This window comes from Neovison vison, chromosome 6, assembly GCF_020171115.1.
Source record: "Neovison vison isolate M4711 chromosome 6, ASM_NN_V1, whole genome shotgun sequence".
Lineage (NCBI taxonomy): Eukaryota > Metazoa > Chordata > Mammalia > Carnivora > Mustelidae > Neogale > Neogale vison.
This window is the reverse complement of record NC_058096.1, coordinates 192,506,112-192,532,365: the sequence shown is the minus strand read 5'-3', so window position 1 is coordinate 192,532,365 and position 26,254 is coordinate 192,506,112. Positions and strand designations below refer to the sequence as shown.

At 46.9% G+C, this 26,254-nt stretch overlaps 1 protein-coding gene across 4 annotated transcripts in view; it reads right to left on the bottom strand.

The window, feature by feature from the left end:
* Positions 1-11,675: 11,675 nt before the first annotated feature.
* The window catches only part of PRICKLE2 (prickle planar cell polarity protein 2), a 322,178-nt gene continuing 307,599 nt past the window's right edge, over positions 11,676-26,254 (bottom strand). For all 4 annotated transcript variants that reach the window (XM_044253230.1, XM_044253232.1, XM_044253233.1 and 1 more), the window contains one exon: positions 11,676-17,731. In XM_044253230.1, the coding sequence (XP_044109165.1) occupies positions 16,857-17,731 (875 nt within the window). In that variant the 3' untranslated portion in view covers positions 11,676-16,856. The remainder of the gene's footprint in view (positions 17,732-26,254) is intronic.

Below are 26,254 nucleotides of genomic sequence, written 5' to 3'. Positions count from 1 at the left end.
TGATCACCATGTTGGAAACCAAAAGAGTTATTAAGTAAGGAAAGTGAAATCTCTCATGTACTTGCATCAAAAGATGCTGTTTGGAAATGGCATAAATATGGGCTGGATTCTTGCCCTGGCCAGGGTTGTGTGGTATCTGTTTTTATGTTTTTATTTAAATTCCAGTTAGTTGTGTGCTGTAGTATTTGCTTCATGTGTACAATACAGTGATTCAGCATTTCCATACATCACCCAGTGCTCCCCACTCAAGTGCCCTCCTTTATCCGCTTCATCCCCTTCTGTTACCCATCCTGTCACCCACCTCCCACTCTGTAACCATCAGTGTGCTCTCCATAGTTAAGAGTCATTTCTTGGTTTTCCTTTCATTTTTTCCCCCACTTTGCTCATTTTTCCGTTTCTTAAATTTCCCATAGGAGTGAAATCATAGGTTATTTGACTTTGACTGATCTGTTTTGCCTAACATAATACTCTAGCTTCTGCTGCATCATTCAGATGGCAAGAATTCATTCTTCTTTATGGCTGGGTAATATTCCATCGTATATAGATAACACAACTTCTTTATCCATTTATCAGCTGATGGACACTTGGGCTGTTTCTATAACTTGGCTATTGTCGATAATGCTGCTATAAACATTGGGGTGCATGTATCCTTTTGAATTAGTGTTTTTGCATTCTTTGGGTAAATACCTAGATAATGTATTAGATATTATCTAGATAATATCTAATGTATTATCTATAATACATTATCTAGATAATGTATTATACATTCTTTGGGTAAATACCTAGATAATCTAGAGGTGCCATTGCTGGATCATAGGATAGTTCTATTTTTAACTTCTTGAAGAAACTTCCTACTGCTTTCCAGCATGGCTGTACCAGTTCGCGTTCCCACCAACCAGCACTGGCCAACTCTGTGTCTCCCTGAGGCTCACAGATGATCTGCATTGTGGATCAGACCCAAAGGCTTGACTACTTGCTCCACATTCCTTCCTTGACCATCCTGGTTGGAAGAGACTGAGTGGAAACCATGTGGTGTTCCACTGGGAAGATAAGCGGGGGCCTGTCCCATCTGCATTTCAACCGGCTTGTCTGCAAGGACCTCCTCTTCTCCCTCTATACCGCTTGGACCTCTCCCAGCTACAGCCCTAGGCTGGGAAGCTGGGTGATGATTTTCACCTGAAAACAAGGAAGGTCCATAGGAGTGAGGCTAGCAAGAAGGACCTGGAGCCAACCAGCCAAACCACTGCATGTCTCTCCTCTGTTCAGCCTACCTGGGCTTCATTTGTACCCACTCTTCTCTTAGTAAATGGGAATATCTTTGCCTCTCACATCTTGCGTCTTTTTCTAACAGGGGCATAGAGAAAGCAACAAATGTGCCCAAGGGCACACAGTTGGCAAAGGACAGAGCTAGAAGCAGAATGTGAGGGTCTGAATCTGTGCCTAGCTCCCGTTCAGGGGATCCCAGGTCGCCAGAAAGCCCCAGCTGCGGAAAGAAACATCCCAATATTAGGAAAGCACTCCATCTCCTGGCTGGTTCCCACAGCCCATCTCCAATGGCTTCATCATGTGGCCTCCTCTTACCAAACTTCCCAGCCTTTCTTCCCAATTCCTCCCTTCAGATGCCCACTGTTCGGATCCCACTGGGCAGTTCCGGACCTCCACTTGCTTCCTTGCTTGGATTGATGCAACAATGTCTCTGCCCCGGCTCTCCATTTTCCTTCCACTCCGAAATTATCCTGTTCTGCAAAACAAGGGGAATCACTTCATGTTCTTACTTAAGAAACTTAACGGCTCCTCACTGTCCAGAAAAATGAAGCTGACTCTTTTGCTTGGCACCCACAGCCTTTCACTGCCCACCCCATCTGCCTCCCCAGAGTCACCTCCTGGCACCAAGGCTCCTAGCCACGCTGATGGCACAGTATTCCCCGAACGCTGCACACTCTTCTATGTTGCCGAGCGCTGACACCGTGGTTCCTTCTGCCTTTCCACAACATCTTCTCCAGCGGAACCCTTTTACATCCTTCCAAATCAAACTCAGATAATTCCTTTGAAAAACCTTTCTGACTATTCCTCTGTGAAACCTCTGACCTTGAACTCCTCAAGGGCAGTGGCAATGTCTTTTTAAGTACGTCTGGTACCAAGTACAGTGGCTGTACATGGGATGTTCTTAATGGGATCATGGGATAGAATGTTTTGTTGAGCATTTAGTATGGGTCAGACACTCTCTGGGCCCTAAAAATATAAAAATTTGATAATAAAAACTCTTAGGGTGCTCTCTGGGACTGAACGGTGAATGGGTTCTTTCCTAATACAGCAAGCACCCTAACTTCTTTTAATAAGAAGTAAAAACAAGAAGTAAAAAACCCTAATACAGCACCCTAACTTCTTTTAAACTCATTTGTGGGGCATCTGGATGTCTCTGTTGGCTGAGCGTCCGACTCCTGACTTCAGTTCAGGTCATGAACTCAGGGTTTTAAGATCAAGCCGGAGGCTCTGTGCTCGGCATGGAGTCTGCCCGAGATTCTCTCTCTCCCTCTTCCTCTGCACTTTCCCCACTCACATGCATGCAAATGTGTGTGTGCTTTCTTTTTCTTTTTCTCTCTCTAAAATAAATAAATCTAAAGAAAAAAAAAAAAGAAAAGCGACATTCACTTGCAATACCTAAGATTTGTAACAGGGGTTGACAACACTTACATGTTCTTTCATGGTCTCATTTTAGCAAAAAAGCTTATTTCTAAAAAACAGAAAGGTGGTATTTAAAATATTTTTTAAAAATTTGAGTATTGTTGATACACAATGTTACATTCATGTCAGGTGTACAATATAGTGATTCAACTTCTCTCTATGTTATGCTGAAAAGTGGTATTTTTATTTTTTATTTTTTTTAAGATTTTAAAAAAAATTTTTATTTAGGGCGCCTGGGTGGCTCAGTGGGTTGGGGCCTCTGCCTTCGGCTCCAGTTGTGATCCCGGGGTTTTGGGATTGAGCCCCGCATCGGGCTCTCTGCTCAGCGGTAAGCCTGCTTCCCCCTCTCTGTGCCTGCCTCTCTGCCTACTTGTGATCTCTAAATTTTAAAAAATCTCTAATAAAAAATCTCTAAAAGATCTCTAAATTTAAAAATTTTTTTTTATTTATTTGACAGACAGAGATCACAAGTAGGCAGAGAGGCAGGCAGAGAGAGAGGGCAGGGGGGCAGGGGCGGGGCAGCAGGCTCCCTGCTGAGCAGAGAGCCCCCCGAAGGGCTTGATCCCAGGATCATGACCTGAGCCAAAGGCAGAGGCTTTAACCCACTGAGCCACTCAGGAGCCCTTGAAAAGTGGTATTTTTAGAAAACTTTTGTATAACACATCATTAAATAAATATCTTTGATGGATTGAAACCAGTGCAACAACTCTTTGTCTCAGCAGATGCCACAATTCCTGAAAAAACCAAATCATTACACATGCACATACATGTGGGTGTATTACTAACGTTCTTCCACCGCACAGTGGGAGCAGGCTCTGGGTCCAATCCTGGTCCCAGGATTCTGTGCAACTGAATTCAGAACCTTGATCACACAGATGTTATTTCTGATGGCTTAAACACGGAACTTCCGTCCTTAGTGATGGAACGTGACAGACGCAAGGGAGAGAAGCTGTACTTACAACGCAGGTATCTTTCTCAAGGTGTAGTCTCAGAGAAGGAAGTGACAAGAGAAAAATCATGTATCCAATTGAAATACAAAAATAGAACTGGTAAGCATGCACAAGATATGATAATTCCCTTAATTTCATTCCACTGAGTGTGGCTCCTATAAAAATGAACAATGTGTACTACTTAGAAGTTCGCTCATTAGCACAGCCAGCTGAGAAGATGAAAGAGGATATTGGGCCGAGTCTAGCGAGAAGCTTTTCCCTTAATGCTCTCACCATTTTTGACAAAGATCCATTCAGAGGATGCAGAGACATACATCCTGTCCAGATTTCAAACTCCTGGAACCATTAGTGCTGGGGCCTGGAGGTGGCTAAGCCCTCCCTATCCTTCCCCCTTCCCTGTTGGTCCAGAGGACTCACATTCTCGGCTGAAATCTGGGTTCGATGGTTCCACAGGGGAGGCTCATTCTTGCTTCAGTGATGTAGCACAAAAGCTCCTTCTCTAGGGCTTTCGGTATTTCCTGTGTGGTTTTATTTGTTAGCACCCATGTTATTTATCTGGATGGCCCACCTAACAGAACTGGCTCTTGGCTATGGGCTCATGGTCGCTGGCCCATCTTCAGGGCAGCGGAGAAAACAGAAGTGAGGGACCGTCCAAGAGAGCACAGGAAGACTCAGATACCTCCTGAGTTCCTGCTCTCTGTGGTCCTAGTCCATTCCAGGCTGCTTCTGTAGCTGGGCACGTTGTCCATACTACAGATTTTATTCTCAGCTGTCACTTGAGGTTGAAAACTTATTTGTGCCCTGGTTGGTGTGCTTCGGAATTGTGTTCTGAGCTCTTGGCTTCTGTCTTAAAAAGAAAAAGAAAAAAAAAGTTTTATTTACAGGACAGTGTGGATGGCATTCATTTGCAAACACAGAGCTGGAAAGAGGAGGAAGGAAGAGAACTGCCTGACAATCTCAGGAAGACTCCTTTTAGGGGAAAACGTGCTTTTGGGTGACATATACCTTGTGGGTGAGCTTGGGTCCATGCAAAACTGGCCAAGCATTTGAGGGGCTGCAGGAGGCATAAAGGCAGGACTGGATGATGGTGAAGTTCCCTGTATCCCAGATCCCCTAGAGCAGGTCAGCTGCCTGGAGCCCCTGCGGTGGGGTGATTGGGGGAGGAGAGCGCTGGCAGCGGAGAGGGGATCAGCAGCGTGCACCTGTGCTAGCCCCCCACTCCCCCCACCCCGCCTCAAAGCACTGTGTACCGCTTAGACCCCCACCCTACATGGGCTCAGGCACTACTGTGGGGATCGGATGGAAGAACCAAGTTTCTTGAGTCCCTGGGCCAGCTCAGGGCAGACTTCAGTTGGGACTGCTGGGGAGCATTTCTCTGGAGATGTAGTGACCCCTTTGAAGAAGCTCATAGCTCTGTTCCCCGGCGGGGAATGTTTAACACAGGGCAGCCTAGTGAGCCGTTTCCAACATGAACCATGTCTGCTACTTAGAAGTTTGCTCATTAGCACAGTCCGCTGAGAAGATGAAAGAAAAGCCCATGGAGGGAAACAGCTTCTCGTAAGGATGAAGTAGGCCAGGGATGAGGGTAGGGGTCAACCGCTCAGTTCAAATAAGAAACAGGGAGGTGATGATCTCTGAGGCGAAGCAGCAGAAGTGGACGGAGAAGCAAAGCTGGTTGATTCCTAATCAGGAGCTCCGGGGAAATGGGGTTTACGGAGTTGATATTTTGGGAGATACTTGGACCTTCTGCCATGACCTTGTTTTTTTATACTGGATAGCTCAGATAACTGGATAATTGAAAACTTGTCTTTCTGCAAGTCAAAGTTTGGCTTAAAAAAAGATGAGGGGAAAGCAAAGGAGAGCTCCATGAGAATAGGAAGTTTGTTTACATTATTCACTGTTTTATCATGAACCTTAGAATAAGGCACACAGTAGGTGCTCAGTAAATATCTGTGGAAGGAATGTACTATCCAGGGAATTGAACTTAGTGGTTTCTTCCAGAGCCTCTGCTTTTGCATGGAGGAGAAAGTCTTCCCCAGTCTTTCTAGGGCAACACTCGGGTTGATGGAGGGCTCCATGCCATCTGGATTCTCCTTGCATGGGTCATTCCAATTCTTTAATTCTTTTATTCCTTTTGTTTAACAAATATTTATCAAAACCATACTCTCTGTAGGTACTGACTGAGCTTAACATGTGTGAATGCAATGGCACAGATATGCACATGCTTGGAGCTTACAGTCTTGTAGAATTTAGCTCTCTAAGCCCATTTTCATGGTTGGAAGCTTAAATAACGGAATACTTTAACCAGACCAGAACAAACCAACCAACCAACCAAAGCAACCAAGCCAACACACGAAGAAACCACATCCAAAACACTGACCCCCTTCGGGCTTCAGAACTTCTCATGGCCATCGAGTGACTCACTTGACCAGATCACCCAGACTAGAAAGAACCTTGAGAGGTCCTTCTAGATTGGTCCCCAGGTATTAGTCACAACAGTGTGGGTCTAACCCTGAAATCTCTACCACTGAATTCAATGGAGGTGTATATCTGGTTCCCACAAAGCTTGTTACGGAACAAGTTATGGCTTCTTCCATGCATATGGTGACCCAGGGAAGTCTGCTCCTGTCCAGTGACCCAGCATCTTACCCCAAGGCATCCAGATCACCGTGGTCTGGAAGGAGAAACAGTAGGCAAATAGATACATAGGGCTGGTTCACTACCTTAGTCTGGAAGGGACACCTCGCTTGTCCTCCGTGTTTTGGGCAGCCCAAGTTGTATGACCCCCCCCAGCTGTAAGGGGGTTGGGAGTGGAAGGGAACACATGGACATTCAGTGGGCATTAAATGTCTCAGATATGACCTTCTTTACCCAAAAAAATGCCCCTGAATCATTATCGTGCAGAACTGAGAAACCGTTTTGACACAGTTGATAGATGAATTTAAGAGGATAGATTTTACAAATAAATGGGCCACTTTATTTCCTGAGTTCTTTATCTGGGAATCATTTTGAAATGAAAGGAATATAGGAAATAAACTATGTTAGAGTTATAATATAAGCTCACTTTACTGGATAGAAAGCATCAATGTCTTTCTTTGTGTTTCTTCAGCCATCAGGGGCTTTTATTCAGTGTTGTACCATCTCATTTATTTCTAATTCAGCTGTAGATTTCTATTACCTATGAAGGGTGCCCTGATTCTGTCCTGGCTTGCTCAGGCACATTTCCCAATAAACAACAGTGGTGTAATTAGCACGAGGTCCATGAAAGAAGTATGTTGAAATATGGTAATTTATTCCATTTGCCGATATAAGTTTGTTCCTGGGTAGCATTTTTCCAGATCAATATGGATTTGATTATTCTTAAACCTTCACTTCCCAGGGATGGTTCTTTCATTATATCATAAATCATCTGCTTATGATTCAGCGGCATGAGACCTTGACTTCAGTTTTTGCATTTATAGTTGATAATACTCGAAATGTTGGTTGCTTCATTATGGAGTCCAAGGGCACTATTACTCTTTGAAATTGGAAAACAGGATGCTTAGCTGGAGTTTAAAAAAAATACCAATTTGGGGGAAATTCAGTAATGCCAACCTGATCATCAGGGGCTGCAGGTGAAATTTTGCCTTGCGGCAACTCATCCTTCAGAGGAGAAAAGCCTTTGCCTCGGAAGGAAAGTTGGAGCTTCAGAGGGAACCCGGACACTCAAAGATATAAAAGACTAAGCCTGTGATCTCTCTCGGCCCTTTTTATTTACTGAACCAAAATTTTTAAGAATCTTCCTTCTGACTTCCCTTCTAGGACCCAGGAAAACAGTGTTGATAAGACAGCCAGGACACCATCCTGCATGGAGTACAGGTTATAAAGGAGAGGGTAAACTTATACTTAAAAGACGGTGATGGGGACATGCAGGGGCCCTGGGAGCCCAAGGCAGAGATACCTATTTCCAACTTTCCAACAATTCTTTCATCATGAAGGAAATCTGTGTCCAACTGAGAGCTGAAGAATGAGAAGAGACAGAATTGTGAGTGTTTAAAGCAGATACAGCAGCAAGTCCAAAGGTCTAGGTGCAAGGGAGAGTCCGCGCCGGTTAGCAGGAAGATGAGTTTGCTTGGACTTTCATGCAGGGCTGTCCAGCAGTTGTGGCATATATGTTCACGGTCATGTCTAGACTTCTCCGTGAGACAAAACGAGCTGAAGACAGAGAGCAGGGGCCAAACCTGAGATCTTGTCTACCACAAAGGTTTCCTAGGTTACGGGTCTTGACCATGAGAACAGATGCAACGACTTTCCCAGAGCCCTCCTCTTACCAGGCTTGAGACCACCCACTGGATGGAATTCACACAGGCTACAGTCAGAGGAAATATTTGGTCCCTGCAGCCTGGGAAGGAAAAAAAAAATTCATCCAGTGTCGAAAGCAGCATCGTCAGGAGGGAGTCTGAGTAGTGAGCAAAGAAGAGGTAAAAATGAACCCCCAGAGAGTGGCTTCTTTGATTTACAGAATCAAGAGCAGGTGAGGGAGAAGGGAAAGTGGGACAGAAGAGATCTGAGCACTAGGTGTGTTTGGGGGGCGCAGGTTGAGAGTTAGGGAAGAGCATCTGGGGGAAATGTTTGCAACTACGTGCAGGAGAGTGGGCAGGGTGAGCGAGGGAGAGAGAGAATCTTAAGATATTCACTGTGCATGAAGAAATTACCTCTTCCTTTAGTATTTCCTTGAGAGACAGTTCAGATTTGATAGACAAAGCATAGGTTTATAGTAGTTTTTGGTTCCTGGGTTGTGTTTCTTTGAAGGCAATGCTTGGCTGAGCCTGGGCCCACAGGAGTCATGGGGCTGGGGGACTGTAGAAACTTCCCCTTGAGAGGTACCTCCAATTCAATAAGTAGCATACATGTGACTGTTCAGAAATACAACCAACAGATAATAGACCTGGTTCCTCCCTTGGGATGTTACGAGGATAGTTCTTACAGGAGATACATTTTGGGTTTCTGTTCAGCCTAGGACTTTCTCTGTCTGAAAACTGTTTCCTCACCTGCAAAAACTAGCACTCTGCCAGCATCCTAGCCCCGGGAGTCACGCCCTTTCCTCCAGTAGATGATTTGACCAGGAAGGAGCTCCTGATCCAACTTGGGCCCTTTTTTCCTGAGAATAAGGGGCTAAATGTGGAGAATGACAACTCAGGAGCTACGTGGAGCCCCATATGTCCATGAGCTCCCCAGAACAAAAGCAAAGGCAGACGACTAAGCAGACAGTTGGTGGGAAACAGATTCAAAAAATTGGGATAGATTCCTTCTCAGCTCTTGATGGCTTTCCTCTTCCTGGTTCAGGCTCTCATGAAAGCGCTGCCCTTAGCTTCTTGTAAGACACATAGTATCCCCCAAATCAACCCTCTTTCCATTTCCCTTTTGCTCAAGTTACCTGAAGTAACTAGCCTAACAGAGCTGTCCCAGTTCCTCTAGTTCTTGGGTTTACTTTCTGGTACTTCTGGTCTCATCTGTTTTGCTATGTTGTTGTGTTCATGGCCCAAAGCTGCCATCCACCTTGATGATCTGTGTTGTCTCTAGAATCACCAGCCTCGCAGGGGAACAAGTACCTGTCAGTATTTTCCTGAGGAAACTCTTAAAGCATCTCCTCTCCGGTGGGGTTGGATTGTGTTCTTTAAGGGCTCCATTCTCCCTCTCTCATACTTCAGCCTGTGTTTCTGTTTATCTGTCCCATCTTCTGAGAAGCTTTCCTTCTGGGGCTCTTGTCTTGACATCTCTCTCAGACAAAATTAGTTGTATTTAGAAGCTACACTGGTTTCCATAGTGGATCCAAACCCGGATCCACTGAACCATATCTCTCACTGTGGGCTGGAAGCAAACCAGTGTCTACACCTATGGTAGATGAGCATTGGAGAAGACAATCCTTCCGAAGCAAGCTCTGGAACACAGGCAGGACTACAGACAGCACGAAGGGCTCTCAGGGGATGGATTTCCCATGATGACAGAGGCTCAGAGCTGTCTCTCCCAAGGCTGGTCTCAGATCCCTGAATGCTTAGGAAAAAATGCAGTTTTCCTAGTCTTGCTGGAGACCCGGTGAATCAGACTTTCTAGGGATGGGGCGCCAGAGACTCTGGATTTTAAATAATCTACTCAGGTAGTTTTGATGCGTGAAAGCCACTGGTTATAAGCCAAGAGTAGCCATTCCCAGACCCAAACGCAATTGTTAGGCTGAAATCCAAAATAAGCTCACCATCTTCAATGCAGTCATGAGATATATGTATCTCAGAAAAATTAAGAACAGTTAAACTACCCTTCTACTTGTGAAGACTGTCACTCCCGGGAGAAAGTGAATATCCCTCAGATTCTCCAAAATTGTACTGTAAACCCCAGCCTCAGATCTTTTCAGCCTGACCAACGGACATGTTATCAGAGTCTCCTGAAGTGGATGGGACCGGCAGGCTTCTTGTTTATCTGTTTTGGGAGAAAACAAAGAAACAAACAGATGTTAAGGCAGAGTCTCAAGTAGTGTAGTCCTCAAACCTGCCGGACTAGAAAGACATGGAAAACCTTATTAAAAAAGCAGGTTCTGGGGTTCGACCCTGGATCCACTGAACCAGAACATCTGTGGTCAGGACCAGGAGATTGGTTTTGTTTAATATTATCTGCAGGCGTTTCTTACATAGAGTAAAGATGCAAGCCTCCCGGGGATGTCTCTAACTCCAGTGTAAGGCTTCCGTTAAATGAAAGTAAACGAGCACTGTTAGACCAGATACCAGTGGTTTCTGCAATTCTTTCTCTTTGAGATGGTGAGGACAGTAATCACAGCAACAGATACTATGTTTTGAGCTCGTACAGGGGCAGACACTGCTCTAAGAGATTTCCATGCATTAGTTCTATAAGTGCACAGGACACCATTTCTCTCCCATTAGTTAGATAAAAACTGAGGCTCAGCGAAGACACGCACATTTCCCGAGGTGATACAACAAACAAGTGGTTAAGAGGGGATTCAGTTTGCTAAATGCTTGGGGGTGCCTAGGTGGCTCAATTGGTTAAGCATCTGCCCTTGGCTCAGGTCATGACTTCAGGGTCCTGGGGTCGAGTCCCATGTTGCACTCCCTGCTCAGGGGACAGTTTGCTTGTCTCTCTCCCTCTGTCCCTCCTTTGCTTGTGTTCTCTCTCTCAAATAAATAAATAGAATAATTTTTTAAAAAAAGGATTCTATTTATTTATTTGATGGAGAGAGAGACAGCAAGAGAGGGATCATAAGCAGAGGCAGACGGAGAGGGAGAAGCAGGCTTCCAGTGGAGCATGGAGCCGGACAGGGGCTTGATCCCAGGACTCTGGGATCATGACCTGAGCTGAAGGCAGATGCTTAACGACTGAGCCACCCAGGCGCCCCCTGAAACAAATAAATAAAACGTTGACAAAAATTGCTAAAGGGCAGCAGGGCAAAAGAAAACATTCAGAGATTGCCACCCAGGCCTGATTCATCCTTCAAAGGCTTAATGATAACTGGAATCTGTTTGGGGCGAGACATCGTGGGCACCAGCTCCCATGGGTTGCTTTAGATCTCTCCGGGCTTAATGCATCTGTGTTCTAGGTCCTGTGTACATTTTTGGAAGAACTGCTGTGCTCTTCTCCATGGAGGATACACCATTTTACACTCTCCCCCACGCACACAAGGACTCCAATTTCTTCGCTTTCTCAGTTAGGCTTTATTTTTTTGATAGCAGCCATCCTAATGGGCATGAGGCATGGAGAGATTTTGGGTGGTCACGTCTCAGGGGGAGGGGAGCGACTGGCATCTAGTGCATAGGGAGGTCAGCGATGTCGCTGACCTAAACATCCTACAAGGCATGGGCCCGTTCTCTGCCAGAATGAACTGGCCCGAAATGACCGCAGCGCTGCAGCTGAAAAATCCCAATTTCATCGGGTTCATCCTTCATCGTAAATCTCATCCCCTGACACGTGTCGCCTCTGTCTTCCTTGTTGAGACGCTCAAAGGCAACCATTTCAAGAAATCCGGAAAGGGAGGGAGGACTGAGAAGATGGGCGGCATTTCTTTTATTCAAATTTTATTGGAAGTTTACAAATGTATTACAGACATCAGTAAAACATATCCATTTTACAGGGCACGGATCTCAAGCAAAGTGTTCACAACAGTCTCTGGCAGAGCCCACACCAAAGGCCCGTTGCAGACCTTCTTTAGAAAAAGCTTGACACTCGACACACAACACAGAGTCTGGCCTGCCTCACCTTCTCAGACCCTCTGAGGTTTTGTTTATGCACTTGGAGTTAAAGCACGAGATGGGCAAAGCAATCCTGTGCAGGAAAGAATGTGTTTTGGAGAGGGAAAACTGCCAAAGTCCTAATTTCCTAAGGAAAATGAAGGACTTGTAGACCTTAGAATGTGAAGTCAGGGTCCATTGTAGAACTGAAATGCTTTAGGGAAACACGGGAGTACCAACCAGAGGCTGGAGAACAGATCTTACTAGTGGGTAACTCTCTCCAAAAAAATCTTAAAAAAGGTGGGTCACAGACCTATTGAACACGGATGGCCAAATGTCCAGTAGGGTGAAGGGATGTCTCTGAAAACTGCCAGGATAGAACAATCCTTTTTTTCTATCCTTCAGTCATCGAATCTCAATCACCAGAAATGTTTTCCTACACGACGTGACTTTGCTCCCTTCTTTTTAAATTCCCCTTGGGGAAAGCTAGCTTTGTCAGCAGGAAGTAAGCGTATAAAAGAGTATATATAGCTCCCAACAGTGAGTCATGGTTTATGGCAGTCTTGTGTTGCCTGGGCTACTGTTACAAGAAAATGGAAAAGGAATCCAATTCTTTCTTGGTCCTAACCTTGACAACTGCTTCCAAGTGGCCAGACAAGACAAGCCCCGGTGTCTGCTGATGGCCCCAAGGGACCCAGCACTGGAGGCGAGGCAAAGCTGGCTTCATTTCTACTTCCTTTGTGCTTTGAGAGATGCACCTCAAAAGGGGGCAATCTGAAGCCGCCTTCAAAATCAGGAGGTTTCGCTGAGTCCTGCGCCTGGAAGGCTGTCCATAGAGCCCATTTCAAAGCCTTGAAGGTGCTAAAGGGTTGCTAACAGCAACTCTTCTGGCACGAAATAGAGAACTGGTTTCATTTCCCACTCTCCTCTGGTCCTAGAGAGATCCTCTGTCTTAGGCATTACCATCTGGTTTCTGTTAGACAGAAACACACAAAGAGCACTTCTCCTTGGAATTTAAATATTTGTGTTATTTCTGGTTAGAAGGTGGGATTAGACGAAGAATAAGATGGCCTCTTATCTGACCTCTGCAAAACGATGAACAGAAGGCTGCTTGTAATAATTGGCCAAGAACATGGGAATGCAGAAGGAGGCCCAAGGGATTTGTCTTTGTTTTGCCTAAAGAAGTCAGCCTCCACTTTTAGCATCCACAAAGGAATTGGGGGCTCTCACAGTCATTTATGAATGAGGCTTCCTACAAGGTTGGTGTGCCATTTGGGGCCAACGGCAAACGATGGAAAGACAGATAAAAATTAGTTCCCAAATGAGATTTGTTATCAGATGACCTCAGTTCTAACCCACTGATCCTGGGTGTTTGGAGCATCACAAAGATTTTTGAGACTGCATCCACGCTCCCTGGGAGAGTGTGCTGAGATTCGCTGGTTTTTCCAGCCGCGCTGCAGGAATGGGAGAGCGTGTGCTATGTCTGTGTCATCACTGGCCGCACCTGAACTCAGATACAGTAAGGGGGACCCAAGAAGTGGAAAACCATCGCAGGAGGAGGAAATACAGTTTGCTGCAGTGCAAAAGCATCCTACAGAATGGGGACAGAGAAAGAGCAAGAGCTGTCTTGTGGTCCCCTCCTGGAAAGACAAAATTGCTTGTTCACTGGGCTGGCTGAGGACAGAAGGGAAGGACTAGTGATGAGAAGGTGAATGTAGGAAGAACCAACAACAACAAAAAATCCAACAACTCTACCCACCTTGAACCTGTGCAGGACCTAGGAGCATGGTTCTGCTTTTCCTCACCTCATTCACCTTCACCTAACTATAGGACAGAGGGAAGGGTACCTAAATGCTACCCTCCATGCCACCAGGCTGCTAAGAAAGCTGTTCACAGTATTGAGGGTCATATGTATTGGCAGGGACATTCAGGAAACCGTCAATGGCTACTTCCTCCTGGAAAAGAGCCCGTTCTGTTGCCACTGACTTGAGCAGCGATAAGAAACGACCTGAAGACCCAAGTGGTCGTTTTCACCAAAAGCCAAGAGGACCAATATGAAGAGAGGTAGAAAAAGCAAACTCAAGGTATTAGAGATGAGAGGGAACTAGGAAAAATTACTTTTCTGGAACGGTCTATCAAAGATGCAAGGAGATCTAGGAAGAGGTGAGTGTAAGCCCCACTCACAGGCAAAACTTGACGAGGAAGAGCTCGTGGTTATGACAGAGGGATCAGGTGAGGACCCTAAGTTCTTGCCTCCAAAGAGAACACATTGAGTTTTCAGGAACAGAGTTCTGTGATGTTAGGTGTAAGTCATCACGAACAGGTAGGATTCCTACGACCATGACATCCTGCTCTCTCCAGGGCATTCACTTGGAGGTCCCATCACCTTTGTGATGATTTAACCAGCCTCGTGGGCATCGTCTGTAAGGCGCCTGGCTGCGTGTGGGGTGCGGAGAAGCCACAATGGAACACACGGAAGCGACCTTGGTTAGAGACAGTATGACCCTGAGGCTTCCATCTCAGTATATTTCAAGCTCTGGCCAGTTGAGCTGCCGGGCGCCCCCTGGGCAGCTAGCTCTGAAATCGCTTCGTCCTCCCAACCCCTTCATGGGATGTGGCTATGGGTCGATTTCAGGCCACCCTCTTCTTCCTGCGGAGGGTGCCTCAAGCCTCATGGGGGGAAGGTAAGGGGGTACTTCTGGAGAGGATGGACTTAGAAAGCAGCTTTTACCAGGAGAATTTCTTTCATTGGATTCCAGGCCACAGAGGACAGACATGATTTTCAGCTGTTTGCTATGTTAAGCGATCTACTTTTGTCTCTCTTTTCTTTTTCCAAAATGCCTTTTCATTCTCATCAATCAAGGAACTCCAAACTCCAAATTGGACTCGCCCGATTTCTACCAGAAACCTGCCACTTCAGTAGCATGGTGTTGCACATTGTTTCTTAATCAGTTTTGCCAAGCAGTTTACAAACTTACTATACAAACGTAATAGAGTTAATTCTCCGGAGGCTTGGATAAGTAATGAAGCATTTAGATATGAAGATAGCATGCGGAAAACAGCCACAACCAACATTTGCATTGCTTTTTTTTTTTTAAATCAGTGACAATGACAAATGTCATATTAATACCTGAAAAGCAAATTATTTTAATACATCCTGAATGGAGTGCCATTTCCACGTCCTTTACAGCCTTCTTTTCCCCAGACCCATTTGGGATGGTGTCTGAAAAGCCACATCTCACATTCTCTCCATAAAAAAAAATATTAGAAAATATTAACTACTATACTGAAAAGAGACCACGCTCACCTCACCACGGCAGATGGCCACTGAGTTACACCGTGTACTACATCAACAGTACATCTCACTAAAGGTGGGTCCTCCGATGGATTATTTCAACTGCTACAATCCATTCAAGGGAGGAGGAGAATGGAAGAGAAAGCAAGGGCTTCATTGTGAACTGAAGCAAAGTAGGAAGTTTTATTTTACTATAAACAACACAACCGTTAAATGTCTTCTTCAAGCAAACTCACTTTTGAGCCCAATTTCTGTCTGACCAACAGTCCCCAAAGTTCAACACGGAAATCCCCCTTTGAACAGCATCAGCTCTTCAAGGCTGTCACCCTGAAATCTCCCAAGCTGCTCCCTTTCCTGGGTCACCCAGACACTCTGGTTACGGGGCGTGTTAAACTGGGTTCTTTCTACAAGCACTGGGTTGGGGGGGGGTGGTTATTCAAGGTAGCAGTCACCTCCCACTCTACTTCATTTCCCGAAGCTCTTCTTTACTCTGACCTTCCTTCATATCCCCCTTCATATTCTACCCTTGACCTGCTTTCTGCTTTCGAATTCCCTTGTTCCTTCTCCACGCATGACGTATGATCTAGAACACCCCGTCCCTCCCAGAGCCCTGCAGGACCTTCTACATGTCTACTGCTTAAGTTCATTTGCACTGAGGACAACCGGTTGTAGGGCTAAGGCAGCTGTTCCGTCTGCCTTGGTAAAGGAAAGCAGATAATAGAATCCAGGAAACATGAGCACCAGAAAATAATGCCACATTCAAAACAACGTCATGCTGACATCACACGACGGGTACCACTCACAGTCACTTTCATTTTCCCCAAGGGACAGATCAACAGCAAGCAACTTCAATGTTCCCAGCAGGGACGGCGTTGCTCACGGGAGTTTACGGACACTGGCTGGTTTCTCTAATTGGCAAAAGTTACGTTTGCAATTAAAAAAAAAAAAATTACTATCACTTTGTAGAGAAGAAATTCTACCGAGGGCGGGAGCAGACTTAAGGATGTCTCCTTAAGGTAGAATGGAGCATAAAATACTTTGGGTGTAATGGTTAATTTTTTTTTTTCAGCCACAAAAAGTCAAATTGAATAAACTCCTTTGAAAAAGGTCTCACTGACATGTAACAAATTTGTATAGAAAAAAGAAAAAAAAAAAAAGAAAAGGCGGTCCTGGACCGCCTCTGAATGTACTACTCAAAGACAACGCTGGGCGTGCATGCAAATTTCCACTGAGTCCTACGATATAGAAATTCCTTTGATATTACAAAATACAAAAATATTTTATCAGAACTCTCATTTACATTGCATTTACAATGGACATGTAAATAACTTAGTCTTGGGTCCTGGCTAATAATAAACAAATTACTTACTGGAAAAAGGGTCCTAAAAGTAAGGGAACCAGAGAGGGTATAAGCGAGCGGGAAACAGTTTGCCATCTTGCGAAAGGCGACTTAACACAGACTGACGGGAAGGAGGGGACCAACCCTGGCCTCCAGAGTCTATAGCGTTTCCAAAGTGAAATGTGCAAATAATATTCAACATGCCGAGAACTGGGACTACCTATTGAGTCCGTCTATAACCTTGCCTCCACCACCGCCAGCATTTCCCTCTTCTCCTCTAGCCACCCCCCCAAAGCGCTTTACAATGGAAAACAGTGCAAGTTTCTGAATGTACATTCTTAGCTCCCATCTTCCCCCATTCCCTGACCCCAAGCCTATTAGGAAATGATGCAGTTTTTGCTCTTTTGTCTTTTCCTGCTGTGCAACTGTCCCCTGCCCCCTAACGTGGAAGACTTGGGGAGCCCATAGGAGCTGTATTTGTGCAACAGCTCATCGCTTGTGACGTATCGCAGGCGGGCGGGCTGGGGGATGGGTTCTCCTAGGAAGTAGCCCTCGTTGTCAGACTCCGAAGAGGAGGAGCAGGTAGAACACCAATCGTACTCGGCGAAGTAGGGTCCCCAGCGCTCCCCGAAGGCATTCTGCAGAGCCAGGTCTGACACCGTTCTCGGGCACTGGCCGTACAGGTCCCTTCGGGACCCTTGGCCCAGGCTCTCCTGGAAGCTCCGCTGGCGCATGAACTGGTCGTAGTCCTCCCTGGCTCGGAGGGGGGGCCTTTCTTTTAACCGAGAGATGGCCTCGCGTTCGCTGGCCAGGTGCAGGGCGTTGTCCGAGCGAGAGCGCCGGGAACGCCTGGAGCGGTGAGGTCGGAAGCGGCGACCGTCGTCGCGGGAGGTACTTCTCCTCCGCGTGCGTTCGCTCATGGGCTGGATCCTCATGCCCTCCTGCCCCTGCAGCTTGCTGCTGGCCATCCCCCCATCAAAATCAAAGCTCTGATGCAGCCTGCCGTGGGACTGCAGGTCTCTGTACCCAATGGGGTTGCCGAGCTGGTGGAGGTTTCCCTCCATCTCTTGGTACTGCTGGGCAGAGAGCAGGCTGCGAACCGACTCTGCGCTCCGGAACTGCATGGACGAGTTAAGCGTGCCCATGTTGCTCAACTTCTCGGAAACATTCATTCCAGAGTCTTTGCTGAGGTCAGGCATGGAAAACCGGGAGAGGTGCTCCTGGCGCTTGGCCCCACCATCTGCGGACAGGCCTAGGGGTAGAGAGGGAAGAGAGGACCATGGAGGTTAATATAATTGTGCAGTCTTGCTCATCGGAATCACCGTCTGTCCGGGATCGCTGCATACAGTTGCGCAGTTGTACACTGCACAAAGGTGCTCTCAGAATGTTTGGGAGAGCTCTCTCCCCACTCCACAGGGGGGTGGTGCCCAACGAGAGAGGACACCTGGTTAAAATGCATCTGCACAGGTATATGTTACTAGTTACTAATTCCTCCAAAGGCTCATTGAAGTCACTAGGAACCCACTGTGCATCTCATGCATGCTTCTTCTGTTTAGAATTTCACTTTACAAAAAGTGCTTTAGTTACTTCTTTGATCTAAGGCTGCACTATAAGTACATGGCACAGATATTCTGGATGTGGAAGGTTTCAGCGACACATGCTGGGCCATGCCCAAACAGTTCCTATCAACACTGAGCCTCGCATCTAATCTCCGGAAACCAGAGCAACTCACTTTCCTGTTAGCCTCCAGCAGCTTCCCCCTGCACCTGCCGTCCCTGAGCTCCCCAGCTCAAATGTCTGGAACACTAAGTGGCTCCCTGGGTGTACACAGAGGGACATTTACTCTCTCAGGCTCTTTAGTGAATGACTGCTCCAGGGTTTTAAATTGGCCCTGAACAGCTAGAAGATGTGAGTGGGACTCTAGAATACTCCTTTTCCCCTGGGGGAGGCACTTTTTAAAACACCACGACCAGTGGGTATCTCTATAGCAATGGGCCTGCAGTCCCTAAAGGCTATCAATGGCACCACTTAAATGAAAACCATTTTGCAAGTAGCAGGGGATTCTTGACCTGAGTAACTTCCATGCTGCCTGCCCTAAAGCAGCACTCTCAAAAGAGAAGCTTAAGAATGGCCCCGGTGGTAAAAGCTCAGCATTTTCACTCATTACCTGTTGGAAGATGAGCCATTTTGCCATTGCTGGTTGCAGAAAACATATCTTTGGATTACAATGGCCCAGTATGACCCAGGCCACTGATTCTTCTTTCCCAGGGGCTGGGGGCCAACAACTTCCAAACCCCGGACAAAACTAGTGTTATAAACACTTTGAAAAACTACTTAGCAGTATCTGTTTATGCTAAACACACACACACACACACATTATCAATGAGGTTGCTTGGAACATTTGTGTCCTTTTGGGGGTGTGTGTGTGTACTTATGGATTATTTCTGTTGGGTGTACTATCAGAGTGGAGATGCTACAATTTTTCATTGTTACTCTTGATTATACACCAAACAGAATTCAGTTTATAGGTCCCAAAAATGTGCAAGGGTATTCAGAGAAGCTTTCTTTAGAGTGGCTTAGAACTATAAATAACTCAGATGTCAATTAACAGGAAAGAGGATCAGTAAAATGTATTTTATACCATTCCCCCTTAAAAGGAATGAGGAGTCTGGAGAGACGGCCGATTCTGGGACAGGAGGAGGGAAGGTAAGATAGGAGCATGGAACATCTCGCTACACCAGAAAGGAAGGAAGTGTTACAAATGAAAAAATGAGGGGCTCTCACTCGCCAAAGCTGAGCAACGTGAGCATCAAAACATTAAAACAGTAATGATTTATAAACCATTGAAAAAGGAGGAAATAAGTCCATAAACACTCCAATAAATAAATGGGGGAGAAAACGGGGCTCTTGTACACCGGACAATGGTGAGCAGAGAGGGGGTGCTGGATTTGGAAGACCACCATTTTGTAACAACTGTACATAAAGATTGATTCACAGAAGAGTCAAATTATGCTCAAGTCAGGGGGTAAAATTTGAAGGGGGAGCAGGATATTTTCACAGTGTTAAGTGTTTCTCCATATTAGTTTATAAGGAAATATTTAATAGCTACACAACGGAGAAATCAGACAGCACTTTGACCGGGAGACCAAACTTAACATCATCGATGAGGCAGAACTGGACATCGTGTGCCTCCTGACGTAGGTCCTGAGAAGGACACACTATCAGCCACACATTGTTCTAGTCAGGGACATTTCCCGAGTGGATTCAGAAGGAAACATTAGATAAGCTCCCACATGAGGAAAATTCTATTAAGAAAAAAAAAAGGGGGGGGGACTATATCCTTAAAACTTTTTTTTTTTCAGTACCATAAACGTCTGAGGGAATGTTCTACGTCGAAGAACACAAAGGAACCATCGCAACTGTGTAGAACACCTGATCCCTCTGGAACCTGTTCTCTGCTGAGAATGTTAGAGAGCATAGCTGTGGAACGACTGACAAAAATTGGGACATGGGCAATTAATAGCCATATTATGCTAAATCTACTGTGGTAATTTTGATAACGGTGGTAATTATGATAATGTTGGAGAAGACCCTTCCTCTTGGGAAATATACAGGGAAGGCTATGGTAGTACATGGCTGAACTGGATATGACTTCCTCTCAAATGGTTTGGAAATACACTGCATGTGTACATTGTGTACACACAGTTCGGAAATGCAGTGTGTATATGTGTGTGTGTGTGTGTGTGTGAGATCGAGAGAGAGAGAGAGAGAGAGAGCGCAAGAGAAAACTAGCAATAAACTAATGGGATCAACAGTTAACCAGTGGTGAATCCAGGTAAAGCATACATTCTGGGTATTGGTTTCGTTCCATTTTTGCAACATTTCAGTTAGTTTGAAATTATAGTTTCAAATAAATAGCTTCAAATAAATAGCCAAATAAAAAGTTTCTTAAAACGAGCAGCGTATGCATATACAATGGTTTGGTTTTCCATGCCCAGGGAAGTCACCGGGGGTTGGGAGGGGGGCGGGAGGTGTACGCTGTTGGCAACTAATGGGCAGATGCTAGAGAGACGTTGTTGAGCACCTCACGGTGGACACACTGGGCAGTCCCCACAACAGAAAATTATCCAGCCCCATAGGACAGTCATGCCACAGCTGAGACACCATCATACGGCGGAATTCCACACGACGACGAGAATGAACAATGATACCCAGTAACAGGGATGAACGTCACAGAAAATGCTGGCAGACACAAAAGAGTACACGTTGTGTGATCCCATCGGTATAGAGTTCAAGAGCTGAGGCTGTGTTTGGTGGCAGAGATCAAGGCAGTGGGAAGGGATATAAAGGGAAACTTCGAGGGTGCTGGGAATGTTCTATATTCAGATCTGGGTGATGGTTATAAAAGGATACACACGGAAAAATTTCTTGAGGTGCAGTTTAATATTTTGTTTGCTTTATCTTATATATAGGTTATACCTCAATAACAAGGTATAAAAATAAAGCGGTGTTCTCATTAAAGAGTCACCTTTAAATGCTGGATATGCCTGCAGAGAAACCATTCTGCCAACCACGGTACTTTCATATAGATTTTTTAATTCCATTACTGGGGTAACTGTCAGGGCAGGAGGGGATGAGTTCTTTAACCCCCCCTTTCTCTGCTGCTTATCTCTGACACACACATCATAAAAGCTGATTTACAACAGCCTAATCACTTCCAGAACCTCCCCAACCTGAGGGCGGAGAGGATGCGGGTCAGCAACCAAGGATGATGAATGAGTTGTCGGGGCAGAGGAACTCCATCCAGTAGGGAAGGAAAAAATTCTTCAAAATCACAGGGAAAAGCAAAAGCTGTACAGGTGGGCTCAGTGATCTCTGCTGGGCTTTCTCCTCCAGCTCTGGAGTGGAATCAGCGTTGGCATCAACAAGCGAGCAAACACCGTCAATTCCCACACGAGCTGTCTTCCTGACCCTGTCTTTTAGACGCCCCAAAGCCTGTCATTTCTGAGGACATCATGTTATGTGAACAGATTCTTATTTCGATGAGGAGGTTAACATAAAGAAGGGCAGCTTCAGTCCCACTGGGAGGTGATCTTGCTGATTTGTGTTGTGATCTCAGGATAACCGTAACCATCTCAACCCTCCCCCACACAGGAAAATGCTCTGTCAAGAGCAGGAGGGGTCCTGGTGCTCAACCCACAGCCTACTGCTAATCTCCCTTATCCCAAACATAGGCTACTCCCTCGGGGACATGGGGCTGGGATTGTAAATGCTACCTGCTCACTGCAGACATTATTAATACATTAATTTACTTAGGAATAAACCTTCTGATAGATTAACTCAGATTTGTCTCCAGGGTCCTCTTGCTCGCAGAACATGAACAGAATGGCCAATGTGGCCCACCGATGGGCAACCATCATGCATTTGCCGCTAAACAGGTGTCTCTGTGGTTAATTTCATTCTTGGCAAAGTCCAGAGTCCTGACACAGATCTAAAGACCCTGAGGGGCCTCCAAGATCACCCACCAAATGCTCTTTCCAGTTTACACGGCTTCAGCAATACATTTCACCACCAGCCAGCTCATTCCAGCCCTCCTTGGAAAACCGTCCCCTCTGCACTGCTGACTTCTCTTCATCATTAATGTCACCTCTTCCGAGATACCTGCCCTGATCGCTCTTTCTCAAGTAGCAAGCTGTCCCCCACAACAACCAGTCGCTTTGCAGCCTTGGCTTCTAAGGTCCCCACCCTGACTTGTTTTCTTAAGTTCATATGTTTGCAGTTGAATGGATGTCCCCTGGGAGCAAGGATCATGTTCCCTGGTCATCGGACTACCCCAGAACCAGGAGTGCTCCACTGGAGCTCAGTAAATATTTATGCAGTCAAGGTCAATGAAGCCTCACACTGCCACAGCTGGGAAAAAAGCAGCTACCCTCTGACCTGGAATGGGCCAGGACTTAAGGAACAACCAATTGTAATTCAGATGGGTGGTTGCCAGCTGCAGGAACAGAAACACATGGTCCCACCTGTCAATCTCATTGTCTCGGGTGCTTCTTTATGCACCCTACCATCTGGGGCCTCTCCAATTTTAAAGCTGAGGAACGGGTGGTTTATAATTAGCTCCTCGATCTGCACAAAGTGTTTGGGCTTATTAATCACAGTTCTGGAGATATGTCTAAATTAGCAGCTTCTAAGCCCCCAAGACGATCACAGATCATACCTCAACTTGGGAAACCGTCCCTCCCTCCCTGCGAGCCAAACTGGAGAGCCACCTCTGGGGCTGGGTGACTGGGGGCCATCTTTGAACCTCTAGAGACACATCTCTAAAATGGGTATAACAACCATATCTGAGTTTGGAAATTGTAGTACCACTAGATGAGGACAAATGTACTTTTCCTTGTTAAGCCTTATCACAGCTGCAGGAATTTTGTGTTGTCTCTAGGGCACCTTTAACTCCTGGGGTAGTCTAGAACCTCCACGAGGGCAGGAGCGGGCTCCTGTTGACCAGCCCTCAACTAGCTAACTGGTACTGTGGTATTCTGCATGCTGGAAGAAAGCAGGAAGCAAGACCGCAAACTGCCAACGAAAGGAAGTGTGCCCCAAGAGTTTTGTACCCAGCCAACCGTAAAGGCAAACAAATGCTTGAAGGTGTAGATCCTATGAATAAAAGAATCTAAGACGACACCCCCATGCCCCGCCCAGGCCAGAGAGATGGCAATGTTCACTGAAGACGTGCCACTGTTAAAGTGATTTGCGCCTGGAACTACTTCTCTACGCGGAGGAAATTCACGTCTTTACTCCATTTATCTCTGTGCAGCCCGAGTCTCCGTGTCCAATCACTGCCTACTGACAAGAGTCCAACCAAACGCGGCTCTCCTAGGTCACTCTCTCCTGCTGCGACACACACACATTACTTCCCTTGCTGCCCAAGCCGGGATGTGTGCGCATGCGTGCCCGCAAGCGAGGCTCAGGGAGGGAGGCAGAGACCGCCCACTCAATTCCCCTTTGGAGCCTGTAGACTCTGACCCCACAGGTGACACTGGAATGATCACAGGGCCCCAACACATGCTGGAAAACCTGGCTGCAGAATCCCAATCGACTGCATGAGCCATGGAGGCAAAGTCATTCCTTCTCCAAGGGAACTCTGTTTTCTTACGAGGCAGAGAGGGTCTTTTCCTCCCCAAATAATGCAGGATCTATAAGCTGTGCTCCATGGGGACTGTGAAGCTAGTGGCTTCCATTTATCCTTAGCCCAGTGATCCTTGTGGCTCAGAGCAAATGCCCAGGGGCCACAGGCTTCCGTCAAGGAAAGGGCCACGTGGAATGTCACCTGTGCTCCTCTTTGGTTAAACCGTCAGGACAAAGCTACAGCCGGGCTGCTGTAAGCAACGCCAGCGTGTCAGAATGTGCAATAAAACCGCACTGCCAATGGAAGGTCTCAGAGAAGCCGGGGACAGCGAGAAAAATCAATACCCTCAAAGGATGCCCTGGGTGTGATGGAAGAAAGGCAATCTTTGCGGTGTTCCCTCCCTCTCTTTATTCCGAGACCAGAAGGTGTGCGAGCGCTCAAGTCCAGAGAGAAGACAATGCAGACTTCAAGGTAACGCAACCCTTTTGTTGCATCTTTCTGTTCCTTATTTATTGCCCTTCCTAGACCTATCCCTCCCCTCCAAAGAAACTGGCACAGAAGGACAGAGTTGTGTTTCTGCCAAACTAAATGGTGCATCCCCATTTTACATTTCTGTAAAAAGAAAAGAGGAACTGCTCACCTTAGCCTTCCAGACATTTACGACTCACAATGATGATTTAGTTCGCTCGCAGTAGGGTTTTCCCTTTCTGACTTTTTTTCCCTCCCCCTGAAGCAGAGACATGAATAGGAATTGTTCGGAAGAGGGGTCTGCAAAGTAGAGTCCCTGGTCCACATTCAGATCACTATTTGCTTTTGTCAATAAAGTTTTATTAGAACAGGACTACCCCCATACCGTCTAGAGCTGCTCTCCCACTACAATGGCGGGAATGAGCAGTCATGACAGAGACGGTAGGACCTACGAAGCCTGAAATATTTATTATCTGGTCCTTTCTAGAAACCGACAACCTCTGGTTTAGAGCCTGGATGCGCCGGGAAGCTGTACCAAGCTTAAGCAACCCCAAAGTCGTGAGCTCGCACCGTTTAAGTATCTCAGAGCTTGCGAAAATATGTCTTTGAGGGACAAGCTGATTCAAGTGTGTGTGTATGTGTGTGGTGGGGGAGGGGTAGTGTGATCAGGTCCCTTGGGATCCTTTTTCCAACGAAGTCCATTGATTTCATCAACACTCAGAATTTCAAATTGGCAACAGCTGGAGAGAAGCTGTCATCGGGGCAGTGGGGTTTAACCACCACCACATGTTCCTCAGTGACAAGGCACGGAATGTTTGAACAGGGCAGGACAGGGACGGGTGGGGGCTGGGGCTGGGGCTGGAAAGAGAGGGAGAGGGGAGAGGCTAGGGGAGGAATTATGCGTACACTCAAAATTCCTCGCTACTAAGAGTGTGACCTGTGGCCAGTGGCCACGGCGTCGTACTCAGACTTGCGGAATCCCGACCTGCCTTCGCACTGGAGCCTCTTCGGTGATTCATATGCCCTTGAGGATGAGAGGAACACTGTGCCCGCGTGGTGACAGTTTCAGGACCAATCTTCTTAGCAACTAAAGGGCTTCGACTCCAGGAAACCCCACACCCCCAGACACGGATTCAGGGTCTCTCAGCTTTGGTACTCTTAGCGTCTGGGGCAGAATAACTTTTGTTTCTTCCTGTATGGGGGCTGTTGTGTGCTTCGCAGGACGGTGAGCACCACGTCTGGGCTCTGCTCACTAGACGCCAGCAGTACACCCCTCCAGGTGTGACAACGCGCAGTATCTCCGGACACCGCCAAATGTCCCGTGGGAATACAACAGCCCCAGCTGAGGACTCCTGTCCGAACAGACCCAGTCCTGGGGGAGCCGCAGACCACAGCCTCAGAAGGACTCTGCTCCAGATCTCGCAGCAAAGCTGGGTAAACCCTGCTTCACCCCACCATGCACACGGGAGCCCACCATGCACACGGGAGCCCACCATGCACACCAGAGAGGCCGGACGCCCTGTCCTTCTAGAGAAGGAGGAGTGCGTCCCACGAGGCTGGACGTGGCAATGTCTCCCAAATTGGGGAGCCCCAAAGTTGTTGTCTCTCTGAACTCCCCTCAGCTCACGCACTCCTGACAGTCTGTCTCCCCCTCAGTGTGGGTTTCCAGAGGTCCCGGTGGTTTGCGCCTTCTCGGCCTTATTTTCCTCCTCCCATCGGAAGCTTGCGAAACCCTGCTCTCTTCCTTCCTTAACTCCGGTCACAGCCTGTCTAGTGGGTCCTGAGGGACAAGCTGGTCATAAGTGCTCACAGTCACGTGCCCGACATCTGCTCCTGGGGTTCCAGGAAAAGTGCTGGCAGACGCAGGAAACCGTCTTCTTCGGGCAGCTGCTGCCCAGAGGGAGGCTGAGGCGGGCTGGCCGGGGGTGGGAGGCGGGGGGTGGTGCCCGCTTCTAATTTCGCACCACCCCACCGCCCGCCGGGATCCCCCTCCAGGGAAGGGCCCTTTCCCTGTCCCCGACCACTGGGTGAGACCGGCCCGAAATAAGGAACAGCTGCCTCACAACCGCCGGGTTTTGAAGAAGGCCGTGACCAATTCCGGTTTCCCCAACAACAGAGGCGCTGGTTTTTAGCAGCATTCATCCCAGAGACTTGCCTTTGGGCCAGAGTAGTTGGGAAGTG